This window comes from Crinia signifera, chromosome 11 (genome assembly GCF_055691185.1).
Source record: "Crinia signifera chromosome 11, ASM5569118v1, whole genome shotgun sequence".
Lineage (NCBI taxonomy): Eukaryota > Metazoa > Chordata > Amphibia > Anura > Myobatrachidae > Crinia > Crinia signifera.
The window spans coordinates 112,509,387-112,528,786 of record NC_139227.1 but is presented as its reverse complement, the minus strand read 5'-3'; the positions used below and the strand labels follow the sequence as shown (position 1 = coordinate 112,528,786).

At 44.7% G+C, this 19,400-nt stretch overlaps 1 protein-coding gene across 1 annotated transcript in view; it reads right to left on the bottom strand.

Annotated features, from left to right (window-relative positions):
* Positions 1-19,301, bottom strand: part of DNAJC24 (DnaJ heat shock protein family (Hsp40) member C24) — a 37,610-nt gene extending 18,309 nt beyond the window's left edge. Inside the window, exons 1-2 of the mRNA XM_083164267.1 lie at positions 19,162-19,301; positions 2,844-2,982 (exon numbers count right to left, since the gene is read on the bottom strand). Coding sequence (XP_083020393.1) covers positions 2,844-2,982; positions 19,162-19,269 — 247 coding nt within the window. The 5' untranslated portion in view covers positions 19,270-19,301. The remainder of the gene's footprint in view (positions 1-2,843; positions 2,983-19,161) is intronic.
* Between the last annotated feature and the right edge of the window lie 99 nt (positions 19,302-19,400).

Below are 19,400 nucleotides of genomic sequence, written 5' to 3'. Positions count from 1 at the left end.
GGTTTATGCTGTAATAAGGAAGCAATTGAATGGCTCCGTTGCTAATACTAAGAAAACACTGGCAGCTTATCAGGGAGGTTTACAGGCTTCCAGTTCAAGAGGTGTAAAATCTACAGAGACTCTTTCAGGCTGAGTAACATTAAATAATGATTAGCAGATCAGATTATCAAGGCCAGTCTCTTATGGAGCCAAAAGGACTGCTGCAACCATTTACATTTGTGTTAAATAATAATACTTATTGTTATTGTTGTAGCATTAGTTGTGCCTCACTGAGGTTACCAGTGCCTAATAGTTGGGGTAACACGGACGGTGTAATGGTTAGCATTACTGCCTCACAGTGCTGAGGTCATGGGTTCGATTCCCACCTTACTGTGTTGAGTTTGTATAGTCTCCACATGCTTGTGTGGGTTTACTCTGGGTACTCCAGTTTCCTCCCACAATCCAGAAGGGTACTGGTAATGGTTAGCATTACTGCCTCTCAGCGCTGAGGTCATGGGTTCTATTCCCACCATGGCTCTAACTGTGCAGAGTTTGTATATTCTCCCCGTGCTTGCGTGGGTTTCCTCCGGGTACTCCGGTTTTCTCCCACAATCCAAAACTATACTGGTAGGCTAATTGGCTCCCAAAAAATTAACCCTAGAATGTCTGTGTGTGCGTGGGGCAGGGACTGATGTGACTGTTCAAATATTCTCTGTAAAGCGCTGTGGAATATGTGTGCGCTATATAAATAACTGGTAATCAATAACTTAATAATTAATAATCTGAATAACAAGTTCACAAACTGGATCCATCCACGAGACGACGTGTGTAGACAACATGCACACTCTAAAGAGATATATCAGAAACACAGCTGGATCAGGTAGGATGTGACACTGGGACAGGGCTGCCTTGAATTGACCCCCCTGTGGTGTGGTAGCATTCTCTATGTTGGGCATGTCCATTATTAATTGTGATATGAAGTGTCTATCTGGGCCTGGTGTAACAAAGCTCGCTGTCTCCATAGTGTTAGCAGCAGGGGAGATGGAACGGGGACGAGGGGGAATTCTGGAGAGATGGAATCGGGTAAACAATCCACAGATGCAGAGCTCCTATCGGATGCACCGAGGACTGATGGTGGTAATGCATGAAAGATAAGCCAGAGTGTGTTACTGCAATGTGCCACTGAGTGTTTTCCCCATAGGCAACACACTATTATTGAGTCCCCCTCCCATTAGCGGGGAGGGTGGGGATACATTTATTGAAGACTCTAATGGAAGGCTGAGGGACTCCTACCCTCAGGCCTTAGCAGAAAGACAGGCTATCACATCTAGTAACGGGAGCCTGTGTGTGACAGATCTGACCTACATTCCCCCCTTCCTTGCTCCCAACAGCCTGGCGCTGTTTAAAGAAGCGATTTTCTCGGAAGCAGAAAAGGAAATAATTTTTTTTTACAGGCGAGAGATGCTAATTTATAGAAATGCTACGCTAATTTATCTCTTACACCAAAGCCTTGTTATATTTGTATGTATGTATGTATGTATACACACACACACACACACACACACACACACACACACACACATATATATATACATACATACATATAAACACATTACAGATGTCAGCCAGCGCCAGGGCTCGCCAGATTACCCCGCTGGCATGATGGCGCGCCATCTGACTGGGACGCACAAGCGTCCCAGTTACCGTGCGGCAGGGGACGCAAACCCTGCCAGTCTACGCTTCAGGGAAACTGGCAGGGTTGGGGGAATGCGTTGGGGAGAGGCAGCAAGGTGGCGGGGACCCGGGGGGGAACTCCGTTAGAAGGGGCTGCGCGCGCGTCCCCTCCGACCGCCAGACCCCCGCTAGCAGAGAGGCGCTCCATCTCTATATGTGGGTCTTTGCAATACTAGAATACTCCATATTTAACCCTTTACTCCAGATTTAACCCTTTGAGTGCCAACATCTCAGTGAGAGATGTGCAAAATGTCCACAAACATGCCAGCGTCGCCCACATTTGTTATATAAATTCAAATAAAAAAATGTGTAAAAAAAAATAAAGATAATGGGGGGTATTGAATATGGGATATGGAACGTCCCGACAGTTGGAATCTGGAGACATATTTGTTTCTACCGACAGTAACTCAACAGTCTGAATTCAATGTCCCGGCTGTGGAGTGTGGGAAAGTCCTCGGATCGGCAAAAATGGCCGCGGATTGTCGGGAAAAAACCCGCAGTGAATTCATCAATCCGCATCCGTTCCGAAAAAACAGATCCGACTTAAAAAAAAAAAAAAACACAGTCAGATCGGTACTTGTGTAGTTTCACGGCACCAGCATGGCGAGCTTACGCTGCGGGCTCGCCACGCTATCTAAAATCAACTCCATGCCAACATGGATAGTGGGGGTATGAACTATCCATGTTGGCATGGAGTTAAGTTAGTTTATTTTAGATAGTTGTGGCGAGCGTAGAACCCGGAAGTAGCACGATGCCATGCTGGTGCCGTGAAACTACACAAGTACCGTCGGATCTGACACCCTTCAATGAGGTCGATAATGGAAGCATTGAGTGAATACCACAAATGAGTCGTTCAACAATAACTTACAACAGCAATTCTAAAAGCCTACAAAAAATAAAGCCACAAATACTGTGTATATTATATTAGACTATTCTGTATCCTACATAAATAGTAAAGTAAATGAGCTCCAGCCAAACAGGGGTTAATGAATGAGCTTTGATCTTACGTATTCTAGTATGTCTGGTATAGAGGAAATGCTGGGCCAACTATAAGTGGCACATGCAGGACTGAGCGTGCTGCTGGTCAGCCCACAGAAAAATCCAGGCCAGGACTGCCTGCGAGTACCTACCACGCCGCTGCAGGTCATAGGCGCGCTTTGTCTGCTCGTTCCCCAGAATCTGCCACGCCTGACTGATTTCAATAAACCTCTGTGCGCCCTCTGTTCCTGGTTCAGCTGCCTCGTCCCTGCGCTGCTTGTCCGGGTGGTACTGCCCGTGAAAGGGAGAAAAATAATCAATAATACAGAACATTTCATCTACACAGTGGGGAGGAATTAATAATAATTATAACAACCTGTTATAGCCTTTAGATAAAACAGTATATATAAAAAGTTGTATTTGTTTTTTATTTTAAGCCTTTAACTACAGGACTCTGCTTGTAAACAATATTACAGCAACACAATATCAGTATTGATTTTTTTTCTGGCTTCACAGATTTGGGATTACTGACCATCTAGGTCCACTCTGTCTCTGTATTTTAGGGGAGTGTGTGTGTGTGTGTGGGGGGGGGGGGGGGGCAGAGAGAGAAGCAAGTGGTGAATTTAAGACATGTTTTCCTTTCTTACCTTAAATTGGACCTGTCACCTATACACAATGGAGGCAGCTATTTGGGGGGGGGGGGGGGGGGGGGCTGGACAGATAGCCATTAGATTGCAGCAATTCACTAGACTAGTATCTCGTGATTATTATTCACGCAGTACATGAGTGATGTCACTGGATCCTAGCAAATCGATTGGCTGCCAGCTCCCCTCCACTTCCTGTCTGTTGGCGGCCCTCAAGGTTCTGGTGCCATTGTGGTTAATGTTGTCACCAGCTTGTTAAATACTAATTACAACACACCGTTCACTACTCCCCAGGTGTCACTATTTAGTCTGTAATACCAGGTATGATGGCCATTACTGTACACATCAGCCAGTAAGTGACTCCACACCCCATAAATTCATCACAATTTTACCTTTAAACTCCATTTTTTTTTAATCTTCACATGTGAAACCGCCCTGCAGCTTTGTTAAAAAGTGTAACGCTCCATACACACGGAGCGATGTGGTCGCTGAGCGATTTTGACTTAATATCGGTCAGCGATACATCGCTCAGCGACCAAATAGCTTATCGGCCCGATGGTCGCTGGATTCACTGCTGGAAAAAGCTGCTGGTCACAGGTAGCATGCCCCAGCACCAGTACTGTCCTAGTCGCGGGAGAGTTCGCCTAGCGACCGTCGTCCTGTACACACTGGAATATGGTCGCTCGGCGACCATATCCCCGGTGATATAGGCTGAAATTGCCCATATAGTAAAAATGAGCTGCATGTACAGACAATGCAGAACATTGATAACAATGATGAAAATGAGCATACACACTACACAATAATATAAATGAGCAAAATCCTTTGTAATATCGCTTAATGTATATAGGGTTTAACTGTTTAACTTGGTACAACCATGTTGCACTGTAAGTGGGGCATATTTAAAATGTGCAGAGATTTACATATGAGATGGGTGTGTCTAATCTCAAATCTAGATTGTAGTATAAAAATACAGCTTTCCAGAAATGGTGGGCTTCATGCACAAACAACCAGTATTTACCCTGAATACCAAAAAAATTGTATTTGCAAACCCCTTGCATTGCAAATATACAAATGAGCATTTTTTTCTATTCACCTTCTAATTTAGAGAATAGGAAAATGCAAAGGGTGCCCAGGGGCTATCCTGAATTCTGCACTGCTCACCAAGAGACTTTCCTACTGTACATCTGTGGGAATCGTCAGGAAGCAAGTCCGCAGGCAAAGGTAGCTTGTAACATAAAGTAGTTACAGGGTTGGCTCAACAGGGGGTGGGACTCTAAATAAGGGGGTGGTATGGGAGCGTGTAGACTGCATCACCATAGCCCCACCCCCAGGTATGAAATGTACACATTACTAACATTGCAAAGTGAGGGTCGCGGCCTGCCAACTTGCGCGCGGGGGGGGGGGGGGATTGGGGGGCGGTGGTAGGGGAGTGAATGGGGACACTTGGACACTTTTCAGTGGGGTCAGGAGTGCCACCTGATTTTTGTAAGCATTCCAGCTATTCCAGGAGAGAAGACAGGTATGCCCCAAACAGGGTGGGGGGCTGTGGGGACGGGGGCATCTGGACAACGGAATCCCCCCTCACCAACCTCTGCATTTGCCTATGAGATATCCACAGAAGAAAATACATGTATTCAACTTGTAGATAATGGTTTTAGTCTTATTCTATCATATACACTAGAAATGCCAGCAGTGTTCACTTTTGTTATATCAATTCAAATAAAAAATGTTGTGTATAAATAGATTATATTTACCCTATAAGGTAAACCGGTCGTTGTGACGAATACAAAAGGTATGCTGGGCAATTTTCACACCTATTTTGACAAATTCCCTCGGCACTCATAGGGTTAAATAACAAATACATTGTGCGAAGTGTTCAATGCTTTCTTTTGCTACCTTGAAGACATACGTTACATAGAACTGTTTTGTAGAACAACTCTTCATCTTGGATCAATTGCACAGAACGCAAACATTAGTGTGGTCTCTGCGTACCAACACTGAGTGTAACAGGACAAGGGGGATAAGCCTATTGATCAAATATAAACCCTGCAGCTGAAGAGACACAGTCCGGTATCTTATTGTGTCAGTGTAAACACTTTACTTTATCACACCAGGATACGGGGAACCCCAACTTGTTGCTCCATAGGCTCCTTCTGTCCCAGTACATGCAGATATGCTCCAGTTTCCCCATTGAACGGTGTTGAGCCTACTGTTATGTAAAGAGGTCTTGTAGGAGCCGATAGCCTGCAGCTATGAAGCTTTTGCTTTGTGGTGGCCATGGATCATCAGCTGCTAATTAGGTAGCATGTTCTGTCAACGCTTCCAGGAATTTGTTTTCTCTGGATAACGTTAGTGCAACGATTGTTCTGGAACGTCAACTGTACTTACATGTGTACAAGCGTCCCCGAAGCGGAACGGACGAAGGCCCTAAAAATGTTACAGGATGAGGTGAAAGCCCACATTATACTTAGCATGCTGTGTGAGGTAGAGCGGGGACATGCTGCAGGGCATGCTGGGATGTGTAGTTTATCAATAGTTACAGGCCACTTATTACCCGCCCCTAGCTTAGAGCTTTAGTCTGTAGGATCTTTTTGAAGTCACTGAAGACGTGCCTGTGGATAATTCTGCTTAATATAGGGTTATAGGTTTCCTTCCCTCTAGACCAGCGATTTTCAACCTTTTTACCTTACGGCACACTAATATTTTACGGTTCTTGTGTAGTTTCACGGCGCCAGCATGGCGCTACTTCCGGGTCGGCGTCCCCTCACGCTCGCCACACTTTCTAAAATAAACTCCATGCCAACGTGGATAGTTAATACCCCCACTATCCATGTTGGCATGGAGTTGATATTAGATAGTGTGGTGAGCGTAGCGAGCCACCGAGCCCGAAGCATGGGCGAGCGCAGCAACCCCGCAAGGGGACACAGACCCGGAAGTAGCGTGCGGCCATGCTGGCGCCGTGAAACTACACAAGTACCTATTTTACATTTGCCAAGGCACAACATGAGATCCCCACAGGGCAAAACAAATTGGCCCCCACAGGGAAAAAAAAATTATTGGCCCCATATAAAAAACAATCACACAGGTAACAAAAATAAAATACATTGTCTCTATACATGAAAAGAAGAGACCAGTAAATAACAGTTGAACTGGTGGTGTCTGTAAACTGGTTTGGGCATCTCTAGATCTGGGGGCACACTTGAGAACAGCTCAAGGCACACTAGTGTGATACAGCACAGTGGTTGAAAAACACTGCTCTAGACTGTAAGCTCCTTGGAGCAGGACCCTCTTCCCTCCTGTTCTCACAGCCTTCTTCTTGCATTTGAATAACAGCTCTTACTCACCTAACATCTATACCCACATCTCTTCTCACTTGTGTTCATTCATGTCTACCAATGACACCTGTCTCCGATACAACTCATCCGCTCCCTATATCTCAGCCGAGAAGTTAAAGGAGTTGCCGGAGAAGTTAAATGTTGAAATGAATGGTTGGCCATTAGCTGAGAGAGACAATCAGCAGCCACCCATTGATTTGAATGGGAGTTTTGGTAACGCGGGCAGGAAAGAGATGTCAAAACTCCCATTCAAATGAGTCACAAACAAATAAGTAAAACAAGGAAACAGTGACATTTCAAGATAGTATAGGACAAGTACAGGGTATAAAAACATCTGCATCATCAGCCGTTACTGAAATAAGTATTAAGGTGGCATAAAAACGAGAGAGTAGATGCGGTTGAAGGGAATATGGATAAAAAGATGGTTTAAGTAACAGAAGGGAGGGCACATAAGGGAAGCGGGCCATGCTTGTGAGTGCTTATAGTGAGTTAGGATGACAGTTGGCTGGGTTTGGTGAAGAAGAGGGTCTTGAGAGTTTGTTTAAAGTCTTGTACAGAGGCGTAGAATCTGATAGGGAGAGGTAGAGAATTCCAGAGGTAGTGAGCAGGAAATGAAAAGTCTTGGAGGCAGGAGTGGGAGAAAGTCATCAGTTGGCAGGAAAGGTGGCATACTTTAGTGGAGCGAAGAGAGCAGAAGGTAGTGTATAGGGAGATAAGATCGGAGAATTAAATGGGAGATGTGGTTGCTTGTAGTTACCATCTCCAATACCAGAACAGATCTGTTGTAGTATTGGAGGTGGTAACTACTAGCAACTACAAAGCCTCCCCCCACTCCTCTCCCATTTACTTGCTAAAACAATTCCCAGATTCTGCAATGTCTGCTGCGCTTAGGTCTGGCACTAACAAGACAAATTACAATTAAAACAGCTATATAGCAGTCAGTCCCTTCCACAGAAACCACAATCGTTACACGCATTCTGCAGTAATTATGCTTTGTCTAATAGTAAATGAAATTAGCCCAGCGAGCACCAATTGCAATTAGCAGCACACTGTCACCTCTATTGGAACCTTAATAGTTGAATCTCCATTTACAAGTAAAAGATGTAATTTAGCATTTGAGCCTCAGGCCAACGGAGCGACAATCCAGACAACGGACAACAAACTGAATAAACACACGGAACTTATTTTCTGTATAATAAAATACAAATAGCACAAAGGCAAAAAGTAAATGTTATAAAGAAAGTAACTGCAAATATAGAGAATTTCAAAGATGAGCTTTGGGAAGTGGGGGGGTGCAGTGTGTTACTGCAGCAGATCTAGGACAAAATATAATCTGAGGAGGAAACTGTGGGGACGGTAAAGTGCAGCACACTACTGCCACCTAATGCCTCCTACAGGACAGAGTCACAAACATTGCAGACGTGTCTGTCTGAGCAGATTTCCTGGCACAGTGTTTTGTTTACGCTACGGAGCCAAGCTGTTTGTTAGTTTTCGGAAATATTTAGCCTTTTACTGTTCTGTTGCCGTTTTTGTTTTCAACCCCAAAGAAGGTGTTACAAATACATTGGCTACATTTTATGGAGTTCAATGCTTTATTGAATTTAAAGAGAAAGAAAAATCTATACATATTATTAATGTTAAATATTATATCTATATTGTGAATGGACACATTTCGCAGCGCCAATTAACCTACCAGTATATTTTTGGGAATGTGGGAGGAAACTGGAGTATCCGGATAAAACCCGGATGGGAATTGAACCCATGATCTCAGTGCCGTGAGGCAGTAATACTAATCATTACACCATCCGTGCTGCCCCGTTATAGTTAACAAAATCGTCCACGGCCGCCTGATATTGTGCGACCCCACTAAACGATATCGGGTGTCGCTTAACACGCACGTCGAACATGCATTGTCGAAAACTGCCGCTGGGCTGTGAAATCCTTGTCAGATTTCACTGTTTAACAGGCTTTCTGACAGTCTGAAAAACGGACCTGGTATTGAATAGGTCTAATGTAAATTCAACCAATTCTTTTAGAAAACGGACAATATTTCTGCCTATTGGAAATATCGGACGGGATGGAATACCGCCCTTAGCTGTAATTCAAACATCAAACTGTTTATTTACAGCATCTGAAATATATAGGGACGTTTCGGGAAGCCAAATGCCCTTTCTCAAACGACTCCATTACTTACGCCACAGCTACCATGATCTGAGCATTTTATCCATTGTTTATCTCCTGTTTTCCCATATTTTCACGGTAACCTCCCAGATGAGCACTGGCCAAACGCCCCATGCACCACAATAGAAAGAAGTTACAGTGTTAGCTAATGTTAATAAGTATAAAGCATTAACCATAATACAACAGATCTGGACATACAGGCTTTAGGCGTATTTATTGGAGCCTATTATTCACCTAGGCGAAAAATCTAGCACTGCCTAAAAACCTGTGGATCGTGTATTTGCCGCCAACCCTCATTTTTCCACCCATTTTCAGGTGAAATTGCGTGCGTTTTTAGTCTATCTTTCATACATGCAGGCGATATCTAAAATGAGCAGCTAACCACCATAAATGGGTGTTTTCGGGAAAATAGCCAGACATACAGCTTGATAAATGTGTACTTTAGTCACCTGTGCTCAAGTTTGGATATCCTTGAAACCTGGACTTGAATGGTGGGGCGAATGACTAAGAGGAGAATTGTACCCTTTTGTCTTGAGAAAGATCTCAGATTAAAGGGATGGACACACATTGGGATTGCCTTATACCCCTTTCACACCAGAAATGCAGAGACAAACCCGGGAATTACATTCCCGGGACAAGCAGGGACATTCCCGGGTCGGCAGCTTTCACGCCGAACCCAGGATGACCCTACATTTCTATGAGAATAGCATTGAAAATGGCGTTTTTTAGACTCACATTAGATTATTGATTATTAATAATTAAGACACAAAACATTTGTAGTGCTTCAGCCTTTGTTTACTTGTATAAAACAAATTAATAGGCATATGAAAGCATCTTCACCTCTAATGATTAAATAGCTCTCTCACCTCCTCATTTGTCCAAGACATGGCACACATTGCAGGCTTTCAGGGGTTAAAATGAACTTCTGGGGTCTGTGGTGTTCCAGAACATGCACAGTGTCTCCCTGCACGCTGTATGCTGTCTCTGTGCGTGTCTGTGAGTGTCCACCACAACAGGAAGTTGCCCTGCTAGCAAATCAGCACTAGCAGAGGCAACACGGGAAGCAGGGACATGTCCCTGCACCTTTCACACCAGCCAGTAACCCTGGAAGGACCCGGGAGCAACCCTGCTACCTAGCAGGGTTGAATTGCCGGCAAATTAACCAGGGAATTTGTCCCTGGAACCTTTCACACCAGAGCTAGTCCCGGGTTGTTCTCGGACTCAACCCGGGAATTTAGGCTGGTGTGAAAGGGGTATTAATCTCACGGTATGGCAAACGCATTCAATCTGGTCTATATATTGTACAGATCTGTACTTTATATTATCGCCTGCACAGTCTATTTTTCTTTTTGATTTCAATGCCGCGGATCGGGATCGAAGCAACGAAATGAAATTAAAGCGTTCGTTTTTTTTGCTTATATAAACAAAATCGAATAGAAAAATAGACCACATCGAACCATGTGAATGGAGCATTAGTTACTAATGAAAAGTTTGGGATATCCAATTGAATTGTAAATAATACTAGGATAAGAAGCCCAGTCCATTGCAATAAATGCTGCTCAATCTGTATGCAACCTGTTGCCCACATTACGCAGAAAACTGAATGACAGACCTATCACACATATTTCACGTCCCTTCAAAGAGGCATCTGTATTATTTTCACAATCATTATCTGTCTGCATTTGGAAAATAAGAATATTAATATAAAACAAAAATGATAAAAAAAACAATAAAAAAAAACCCCTACACAAACACAAAAGCACTTTTCCCCCTCGTTTTACAGGTCTCGTGTCTGTAAACAGTAATTTCCATACACACAACAGATGCAGGCGAATTCCTAAACCCATCTGCGCTGACCCAAAAATTCAAGCAGATATAAAATGGGCGAAGAAAAATTCATAGTGATAGGGTCGCACAATGGCTCTGAATTAGTTTCATAGAGTTATTGTCTCTGCAACAATTGTCTCAGCATTCATCACTTGAAATAATGTAAATTCATATCCACTTCCTAACACGCCAGGCACCTCATTTCCATAGAGATTTGGCTAGCTGCCACCGCTACTCAAGCGCCTATTTATTCCTAATTTACGTTTTCACCAGGCTAGGCCTCAGACAAAATACTGACACTCCGTGTTGTTAATGAGATCAATTTTTGGATACAGCGTCACACAGGTAAGGATCAGCAAGCAGAAACGGGACATCTAACTTCAGCGGAGGAAAACAAAAAATGGGGTGTAGGGTAGTGGTTCCCAACCTCGGACCTCAAGCTCCACCAACAGTTCCTGTTTTCCAGGTCTCCACACCGAACTGCAACTGATATAATTAGTTATACCTGTGGATCTTCTAATCCCACAGCCTGCACAGCCATCGAACTCAGGCATTCATAAAAATCCGGTCACATGGGTACTAAATCGCACTGGGATCATCAGATTTGCCTTCTTTCCTGCAAGTGCCAGGAGACGCCCGATTATTTTCACCCACGCCTACGGAAGAGTGGCCTGATCACCTGCTTTCTAGCGGAGCGGGCAGGATGAGGAGATCATTTAGGGAATTGGGGTGCCGTATGGAGGGGGCGGGACTCAATAAAGCAACATTGTGTCTATTAGCCCCACAAAATAATGACGCTAGCACTTGGCAAAGTTTACAAACGCAATCTAGTGTCTGGTAGAGGAGACACCGGTCCAATGAGGTGGTGGTGCTGAATTGTGAAAATTAGGTGCGTCAGCAAGATACATAGGGACAATAGAGAGGGGCGGGAGCAAGAAACAGAGGGAGAGTAAAGAGAGGGAGGGTGGAGAGCAAGATAAAGAGACACAGAAGACGGGGGTAGAGAGCAAGCCTCTATAGGGACAATAGAGGGGGGAGCGGCAAGAAACAGAGGGTCAGTAAAGAGAGGGAAAGTGGAGAGCAAGAAACAATAGAGGGGGAGGGAGCAAGAAACGGAGGGAGGGGACAAGGCATTGGAGGAGAGAGAGATAGAGTGTAATGGGGAAAAGGGTCAAATAAATAAATAGAAAAATAGGGAGAACATATATTGATATATAAAGCTAGCTTATGTTACTGTTAGATTCTAGAATATTGTTCCGTGGTTCTTTATAAACTTTTATACATTTATATAGGGTTAGGAGTCCTTGGTATATAAAGGTTTTTTAGTGTCTCCTTAAGGGTAAAGAGGTTGGGGTCACTCATGTACACCAAGCCTTTTATTTGACATTGGGGCACAACTACCCCCACATTATTTACATACTTCTCCTCCCTTGTATTTATCTCACTCCTGCTCATCACATGAATCTGGACTAATAACACCGCAATGACACAGCGCTAGCAGCGTACATACTAACGAGCAGAATTATACTCCTACCTGAATCTGGACTAATAACACCGCAACGACACAGTGCTAGCAGCGTACATACTAACGAGCGGAATTATACTCCCACCTGAATCTGGACTAATACCACCGCAATGACACAGTGCTGGCAGCGTACATACTAACGAGCGTAATTATACTCCCACCTGAATCTGGACTAATAACCCCGCAATGACACAGTGCTAGCAGCGTACATACTAACGAGCGGAATTATACTCCCACCTGAATCTGGACTAATAACACCGCAATGACACAGTGCTGGCAGCGTACATACTAACGAGCGGAATTATACTCCCACCTGAATCTGGACTAATAACACCGCAATGACACAGTGCTGGCAGCGTACATACTAACGAGCGGAATTATACTCCCACCTGAATCTGGACTAATAACACCGCAATGACACAGTGCTAGCAGCGTACATACTAACGAGCGGAATTATACTCCCACCTGAATCTGGACTAATAACACCGCAATGACACAGTGCTGGCAGCGTACATACTAACGAGCGGAATTATACTCCCACCTGAATCTGGACTAATAACACCGCAATGACACAGTGCTGGCAGCGTACATACTAACGAGCGGAATTATACTCCCACCTGAATCTGGACTAATAACACCGCAATGACACAGTGCTGGCAGCGTACATACTAACGAGCGGAATTATACTCCCACCTGAATCTGGACTAATAACACCGCAATGACACAGTGCTAGCAGCGTACATACTAACGAGCGGAATTATACTCCCACCTGAATCTGGACTAATATCACCACAATGACACAGTGCTGGCAGCGTACATACTAACGAGCGGAATTATACTCCCACCTGAATCTGGACTAATAACACCGCAATGACACAGTGCTGGCAGCGTACATACTAACGAGCGGAATTATACTCCCACCTGAATCTGGACTAATAACACCGCAATGACACAGTGCTAGCAGCGTACATACTAACGAGCGGAATTATACTCCCACCTGAATCTGGACTAATAACACCGCAATGACACAGTGGTAGCAGCCTACATACTAACGAGCGGAATTATACTCCCACCTGAATCTGGACTAATAACACCGCAATGACACAGTGCTAGCAGCGTACATACCAACGAGCGGAATTATACTCTCACCTGAATCTGGACTAATAACACCGCAATAACACAGTGCTGGCAGCGTACATACTAACGAGCGTAATTATACTCCCACCTGAATCTGGACTAATAACACCGCAATGACACAGTGCTGGCAGCGTACATACTAACGAGCGTAATTATACTCCCACCTGAATCTGGACTAATAACACCGCAATGACACAGTGCTGGCAGCGTACATACTAACGAGCGTAATTATACTCCCACCTGAATCTGGACTAATAACACCGCAATGACACAGTGCTAGCAGCGTACATACTAACAAGCGGAATTATACTCCCACCTGAATCTGGACTAATAACACCGCAATGACACAGTGCTAGCAGCGTACATACTAACGAGCAGAATTATACTCTTACCTGAATCTGGACTAATAACACCGCAATGACACAGTGCTGGCAGCGTACATACTAACGAGCGGAATTATACTCCCATCTGAATCTGGAATAATAACACCGCAATGACACAGTGCTAGCAGCGTACATACTAACGAGCGGAATTATACTCCCACCTGAATCTGGACTAATAACACCGCAATGACACAGTGCTGGCAGCGTACATACTAACAAGCGGAATTATACTCCCACCTGAATCTGGACTAATAACACCGCAATGACACAGTGCTGGCAGCGTACATACTAACAAGCGGAATTATACTCCCACCTGAATCTGGACTAATAACACCGCAATGACACAGTGCTAGCAGCGTACATACTAACAAGCAGAATTATACTCCCACCTGAATCTGGACTAATAACATCGCAATGACACAGTGCTAGCAGCGTACATACTAACGAGCGGAATTATACTCCCACCTGAATCTGGACTAATAACACCGCAATGACACAATGCTAGCAGCGTACATACTAACAAGCAGAATTATACTCCCACCTGAATCTGGATTAATAACACCGCAATGACACAGTGCTGGCAGCGTACATACTAACGAGCGGAATTATACTCCCACCTGAATCTGGATTAATAACACCGCAATGACACAGTGCTAGCAGCGTACATACTAAGAAGCAGAATTATACTCCCACCTGAATCTGGATTAATAACACCGCAATGACACAGTGCTGGTAGCGTACATACTAGCGAGCGGAATTATACTCCCACCTGAATCTGGACTAATAACACCGCAATGACACAGTGCTAGCAGCGTACATACTAACGAGCGGAATTATACTCCCACCTGAATCTGGACTAATAACACCGCAATGACACAGTGCTAGCAGCGTACATACTAACAAGCAGAATTATACTCCCACCTGAATCTGGACTAATATCACCGCAATGACACAGTGCTGGCAGCATACATACTAACGAGCGTAATTAAACTCCCACCTGAATCTGGACTAATAACACTGCAAGGACTCAGTGCTGGCAGCGTACATTCTAACGAGCGGAATTATACTCCCACCTGAAATGCATTCAAACACCCTGACGCGGGGTTTCCCAAACTCGGACCCCAACACATGCTAACAATCCAGGTTTTAGGGGTAACTATGCTTCAATTAACTGAAGATCTGATTAAGCCAGCTGTTCTTAATCAGGATATCCTTCGCCCTGGACTGGTAAAGTGCCTTGAGGACTGACTTTGGGAACCACTGCCAGAGTTCTATAGGATGTTTAATCGTGGCAATGTCTGCAGCAGGAAGAATGTTCTCCTTTATCATGTGCACGTGACAGTAATATTTGTATAAAAGACTGTGTATAATATCTATATCAGCAGCGAGTTCTGATTTCATTGTGCTTATATTATGTGAGGTCATTGATTATCTGTGAGCTGTGATGTCATTCCATCAGTCTACATATTTGCATTTATTATGGTCACAGACTCACCAGTAACTTCTAATACGGTATATAAAAAAGGATGTATGTGTGTGTGTGTGTGTGTGTGTGTGTGTATAAAAAGGATGTATGTATGTGTGTGTGTGTGTGTCTGTATGTACAGATGGAGCGGTCGCCAGAATCACCAGAGAGGTGCTCCATCTGACTGGGAAGCGCGAGCATCTCCCTCGCACGTGCGTCCCAGTTTTCTGGGCAGTGGGGGACACAAACCTGGCCAGTCTCTGCTTCAGGGAGACAGGCAGGGTTGGGGGGGAGGAGGTGCGGGGAAGTGGGGGTGATTATCGGGGACCGGCACGTCCCCTTACGAGCGGCTCCGTCTGTGTGTATGTATACCAGCGTAACTCCGGAATGCCTGTAGCAAACCCTGTGGGGGTAATACACCCCTGGCACCCTTAGGGCTGAGACAGCAGCACAGAGTATTTAAGCAGGCAGCATAACTTTTAAATGCCTGAAGAAATTGACACCAACATATGGCAAAGTTGCATAACACAGAAAGGGTTGGAGGACATGGATTGGGTCCAGATTAGGTTCACACCAACTAACAACCGCAATCCTGATACCGCTGGCCCAATAAAAGGGGTCCGGCCACTACAAAGTGGGTCAGGGATGCAAGATATGGCGAAGTTGCAGAACATAAGGGGGATAGAGGACATTGGGTTTAAAAAAAAAAATGCGGTTAGATCAGGGAGCCCACCACAGACAGGATAAAGTTAGAACAATCGCACAATCAAACCCGGGCCATGGCGGGAACCTCAGCTGGTACTCGTATACGTTACAATAGGGAGTGCAGGGTCTGAGGTGTACAGGCTGGTTGGGGCCTCTACAGTACACCACCAGTGAATTCCTCCAAGATGCCAGTTGGCTTTCCTCCTCTGATCCTGCTCATATGCAGTGACTGGCACCAAGTCAGAGATGGGGTAGGTATGGACGCGCCAGTCTCCAACAAGTGACATCTGACAGGAACCGGGCTGTGTCTAGGTTCTCATCTAATTTGCCAGTGGGAAACAGAACATGAGAGCTGATTTGCATATGCATATCAGACATCCCGGGGACTGGCCATTCTTTAGCGATTCTCCACACATGTCAAATGGAAGATGAGCATCCAGTGTATCTGCTTCCCTTCTCCAAATCTCCAGCGAAGAACCGAGGGAACTACTGTTATGCCGGACAGGAACATTCCCGGGAACAGAGGGGGGGGGCTGCCCTGTCATGAGGACATGGTCATCACTATTATTCTATGTCTGCCTTATACATTCCATGAAAACACTGACGGGATCCCAATTAGAAAGTCACATTATTAGGAGACAAACGGCAATTCCCATCGCCTTATAGTATGCTTCTCCCAGCTGCACTACAACTATCAGCATGCCCTGGTACTCACTAACCCTGTACAATGCATTATATAGGTTAGAATTGTTATATAAATATCCTCTGCAATAACGAATCATGGGGATAGATATATATATATATATACACACACACACACACACACACACACACTTAACATCGGCACTCACCTTTCCTAGTTTTGGGGTGCCCTATGGCTTGTGACCACATTGTTTAAACAGACATTGTAGGGGCTCTGCACACACTAAATTAACTGATAATAAATAGTGGAGATTTGGTTCATGAATTGATCAATGCATTTAAGCCTGCAGCCCCCTTCACGTGACCCCACTTTTCTGCAGGTCCTAACACTATTGCTGAAAATGGCTACAATACACATAGCTATCACATCAATGTTTGATTCCAGGCATGCTATCATATCATGCCTGGAATCAAACATTGATGTGATAGCTATGTGTATTGTAGCCATTTTTAGCGATAGTGTTAGGACCTGCAGAAAAGTGGGGTCCCTTGAAGGGGGCTGCAGGCATATATATATATATATATATATATATATATATATATATATATATATATATATATATATATATATATATAATATAATATATTGTATGATATTCCAGTCATGCATAATTTAGATGCGGTGCTGACATTGACCATGTTGACCTTCATCATGTAGACAACCTGTGACTGCAGCGGTTGCAGTGACTCTAGCACGGCTTCTGAGTCCCGGCGGTCATGTGACCAACACTTCCAGGGAAGACCTCACATGTTGCCGTATTCTTCCCCAATCTTTAATCCTATTCATTTACCCTAAACCCCAACCCGCAAACCATAACCTCCTCCTCACCCTTCTGCCCCCTCCTCAGCTCCCCAACTTTAATATCAACATTCATTTTAAAAATGTCAACATCATAACTGTTGACACTGCACTGTTGACATTGTAAATGTTGACCTGACTACATCCTCATCTTCATTTGTGGCTGGGTGGATGTAACAGCACATAGGATAAGTATTCATAGAGATCGAATTGCAGTCTGTTCCGAGGTGAACATTCTGAAGTCAGAAGGATCACTTGCACTAAAGGTGCCCATACACCGTGCAATGTGATGTGATCTAGACCAAAAGGCATACAAGGATCGCACCGTGTATGGGCACCTTAAGGTTAGGGCTGTGTAAAAACACACTGATAGCGATGACAGACACATTCACAAGCAGATGAGAAGGGTGTGCAACGTTCAATCAGCACCAATAGATCTTGTCCCCCACAAGTCCAGTCCCTTCCTCCAACTCTGTATATTTGAGTGAGGGTTAGAACATTCTGTAGAACATGTTATTTGTCCTGCTTGGTTTAAGGGGTAATTTAATTTTACAGTGTGCAACTTAAGTTTGATAAACAGAGGGGGGGTGTGGGGGGGATTGCCCACTGTAGAGCAGAATTTGTCAACCGCTGTGCCGTGGCACGTTAGTGTGACTTGAGGTCTTCTCCAGTGTGTGACACCAAATCTAGAGATGTCCACACCAGTTTACAGCCAACACCACCAGTTCAACAGTTGTTCATTGTGTCTCTTGTTTTCATGTGAAAGCCAATGCATTTTATATTTGTTACCTGTGGGGACCAGTGTGATTGTTTTTTCACATGGGAGCCAATGGGTTTTCTTTTTCCTGTGGGGACCAGATGGTGTGCCTTGGCAATTTTATAACCTTGTGTGGTGTGCCGCGGGTTCAAAAAGGTTGAAAATCTTGTAAAGAGTGATCAGCATTTGTGTGTTTCTGGGAGGCCGAGGGCTGTACAAACTCTTACATATTATACAATTATAACTATTCTAATGTAAAGCAACCCAGCTGTGACACACACACACACACACTATAGGGCCGATTCTGGAACACTCATAGTCATCCAAATTTGGCCCCTGCCCCGATGGTCGGGTTTGCGCGAAAATCCGTGGCGATTTGCCAACTCGCTGGGCAGTTTGCAGAAGTGGGGGAGGGACGTGGCGGCACTGGGCCATGGGAACGGCCAGAGTTTTATGGGTGTTCCCATGGTTATGCGGGTGGGCCGATGCATGCTGGGAGCAGGCGGCTGACGTCACACGTCATCAGCTGCCCGCCCTATCTTTGTCCCGGCAGCCGCTAATTTAAGTCAGTTGAGATATTTGCAAAATCAGGAGAAATGATTCGATGGTCAGCGATCATCGAATCCTTTCTCCTACAGCGTAGGCATGCGAGCGGATGTGTCTTCGCTACATATACCCTCGTGTGGTTGCGAGGGGATTCGGCGGGGCGGCGACACAGTTGTTCGGTAACCTGGAAGCTTTGTAGCTTACCAAGCTAATTAAAATCACCCCCTATTTACACACAAACATCCAGCACAGCTTCCGTCTGACAGTCACAAGATAAGGTTCATGGTCACCCTCCCCTAAACTGACTAGAGAGCAGGATGCGATCAGAGGGGGATATTACCGCTATAGAGAATAGATGGTCTAATATACTCTGGGGTCTCTGAGCTGATCATCACCACAGAATGTCTGAGCATTACCCTGATACTGTATCTCATGTAACAGAATATGGGAAATGTACTCACTAGTAGAGCCAGCCTTTGGTACTTCTGTTTCAGCTCCGCTTGGCTGTCAGATGGGTGTGCTCCCAGTATGTGGTACCAGTCCTTCTCTGTCTCCCTATCTGAGGCCATGAGGTGACATAGGCTGCAGTGGGAAAAACCTGAAGAGATTATAACAAAAAGAGGTTACATTATGTTGTAAACGATAACTGAAGGTCCGTGGTTCGGGCGCCCTGACCAGTACTTTAGTTAGTTTAGCAGCC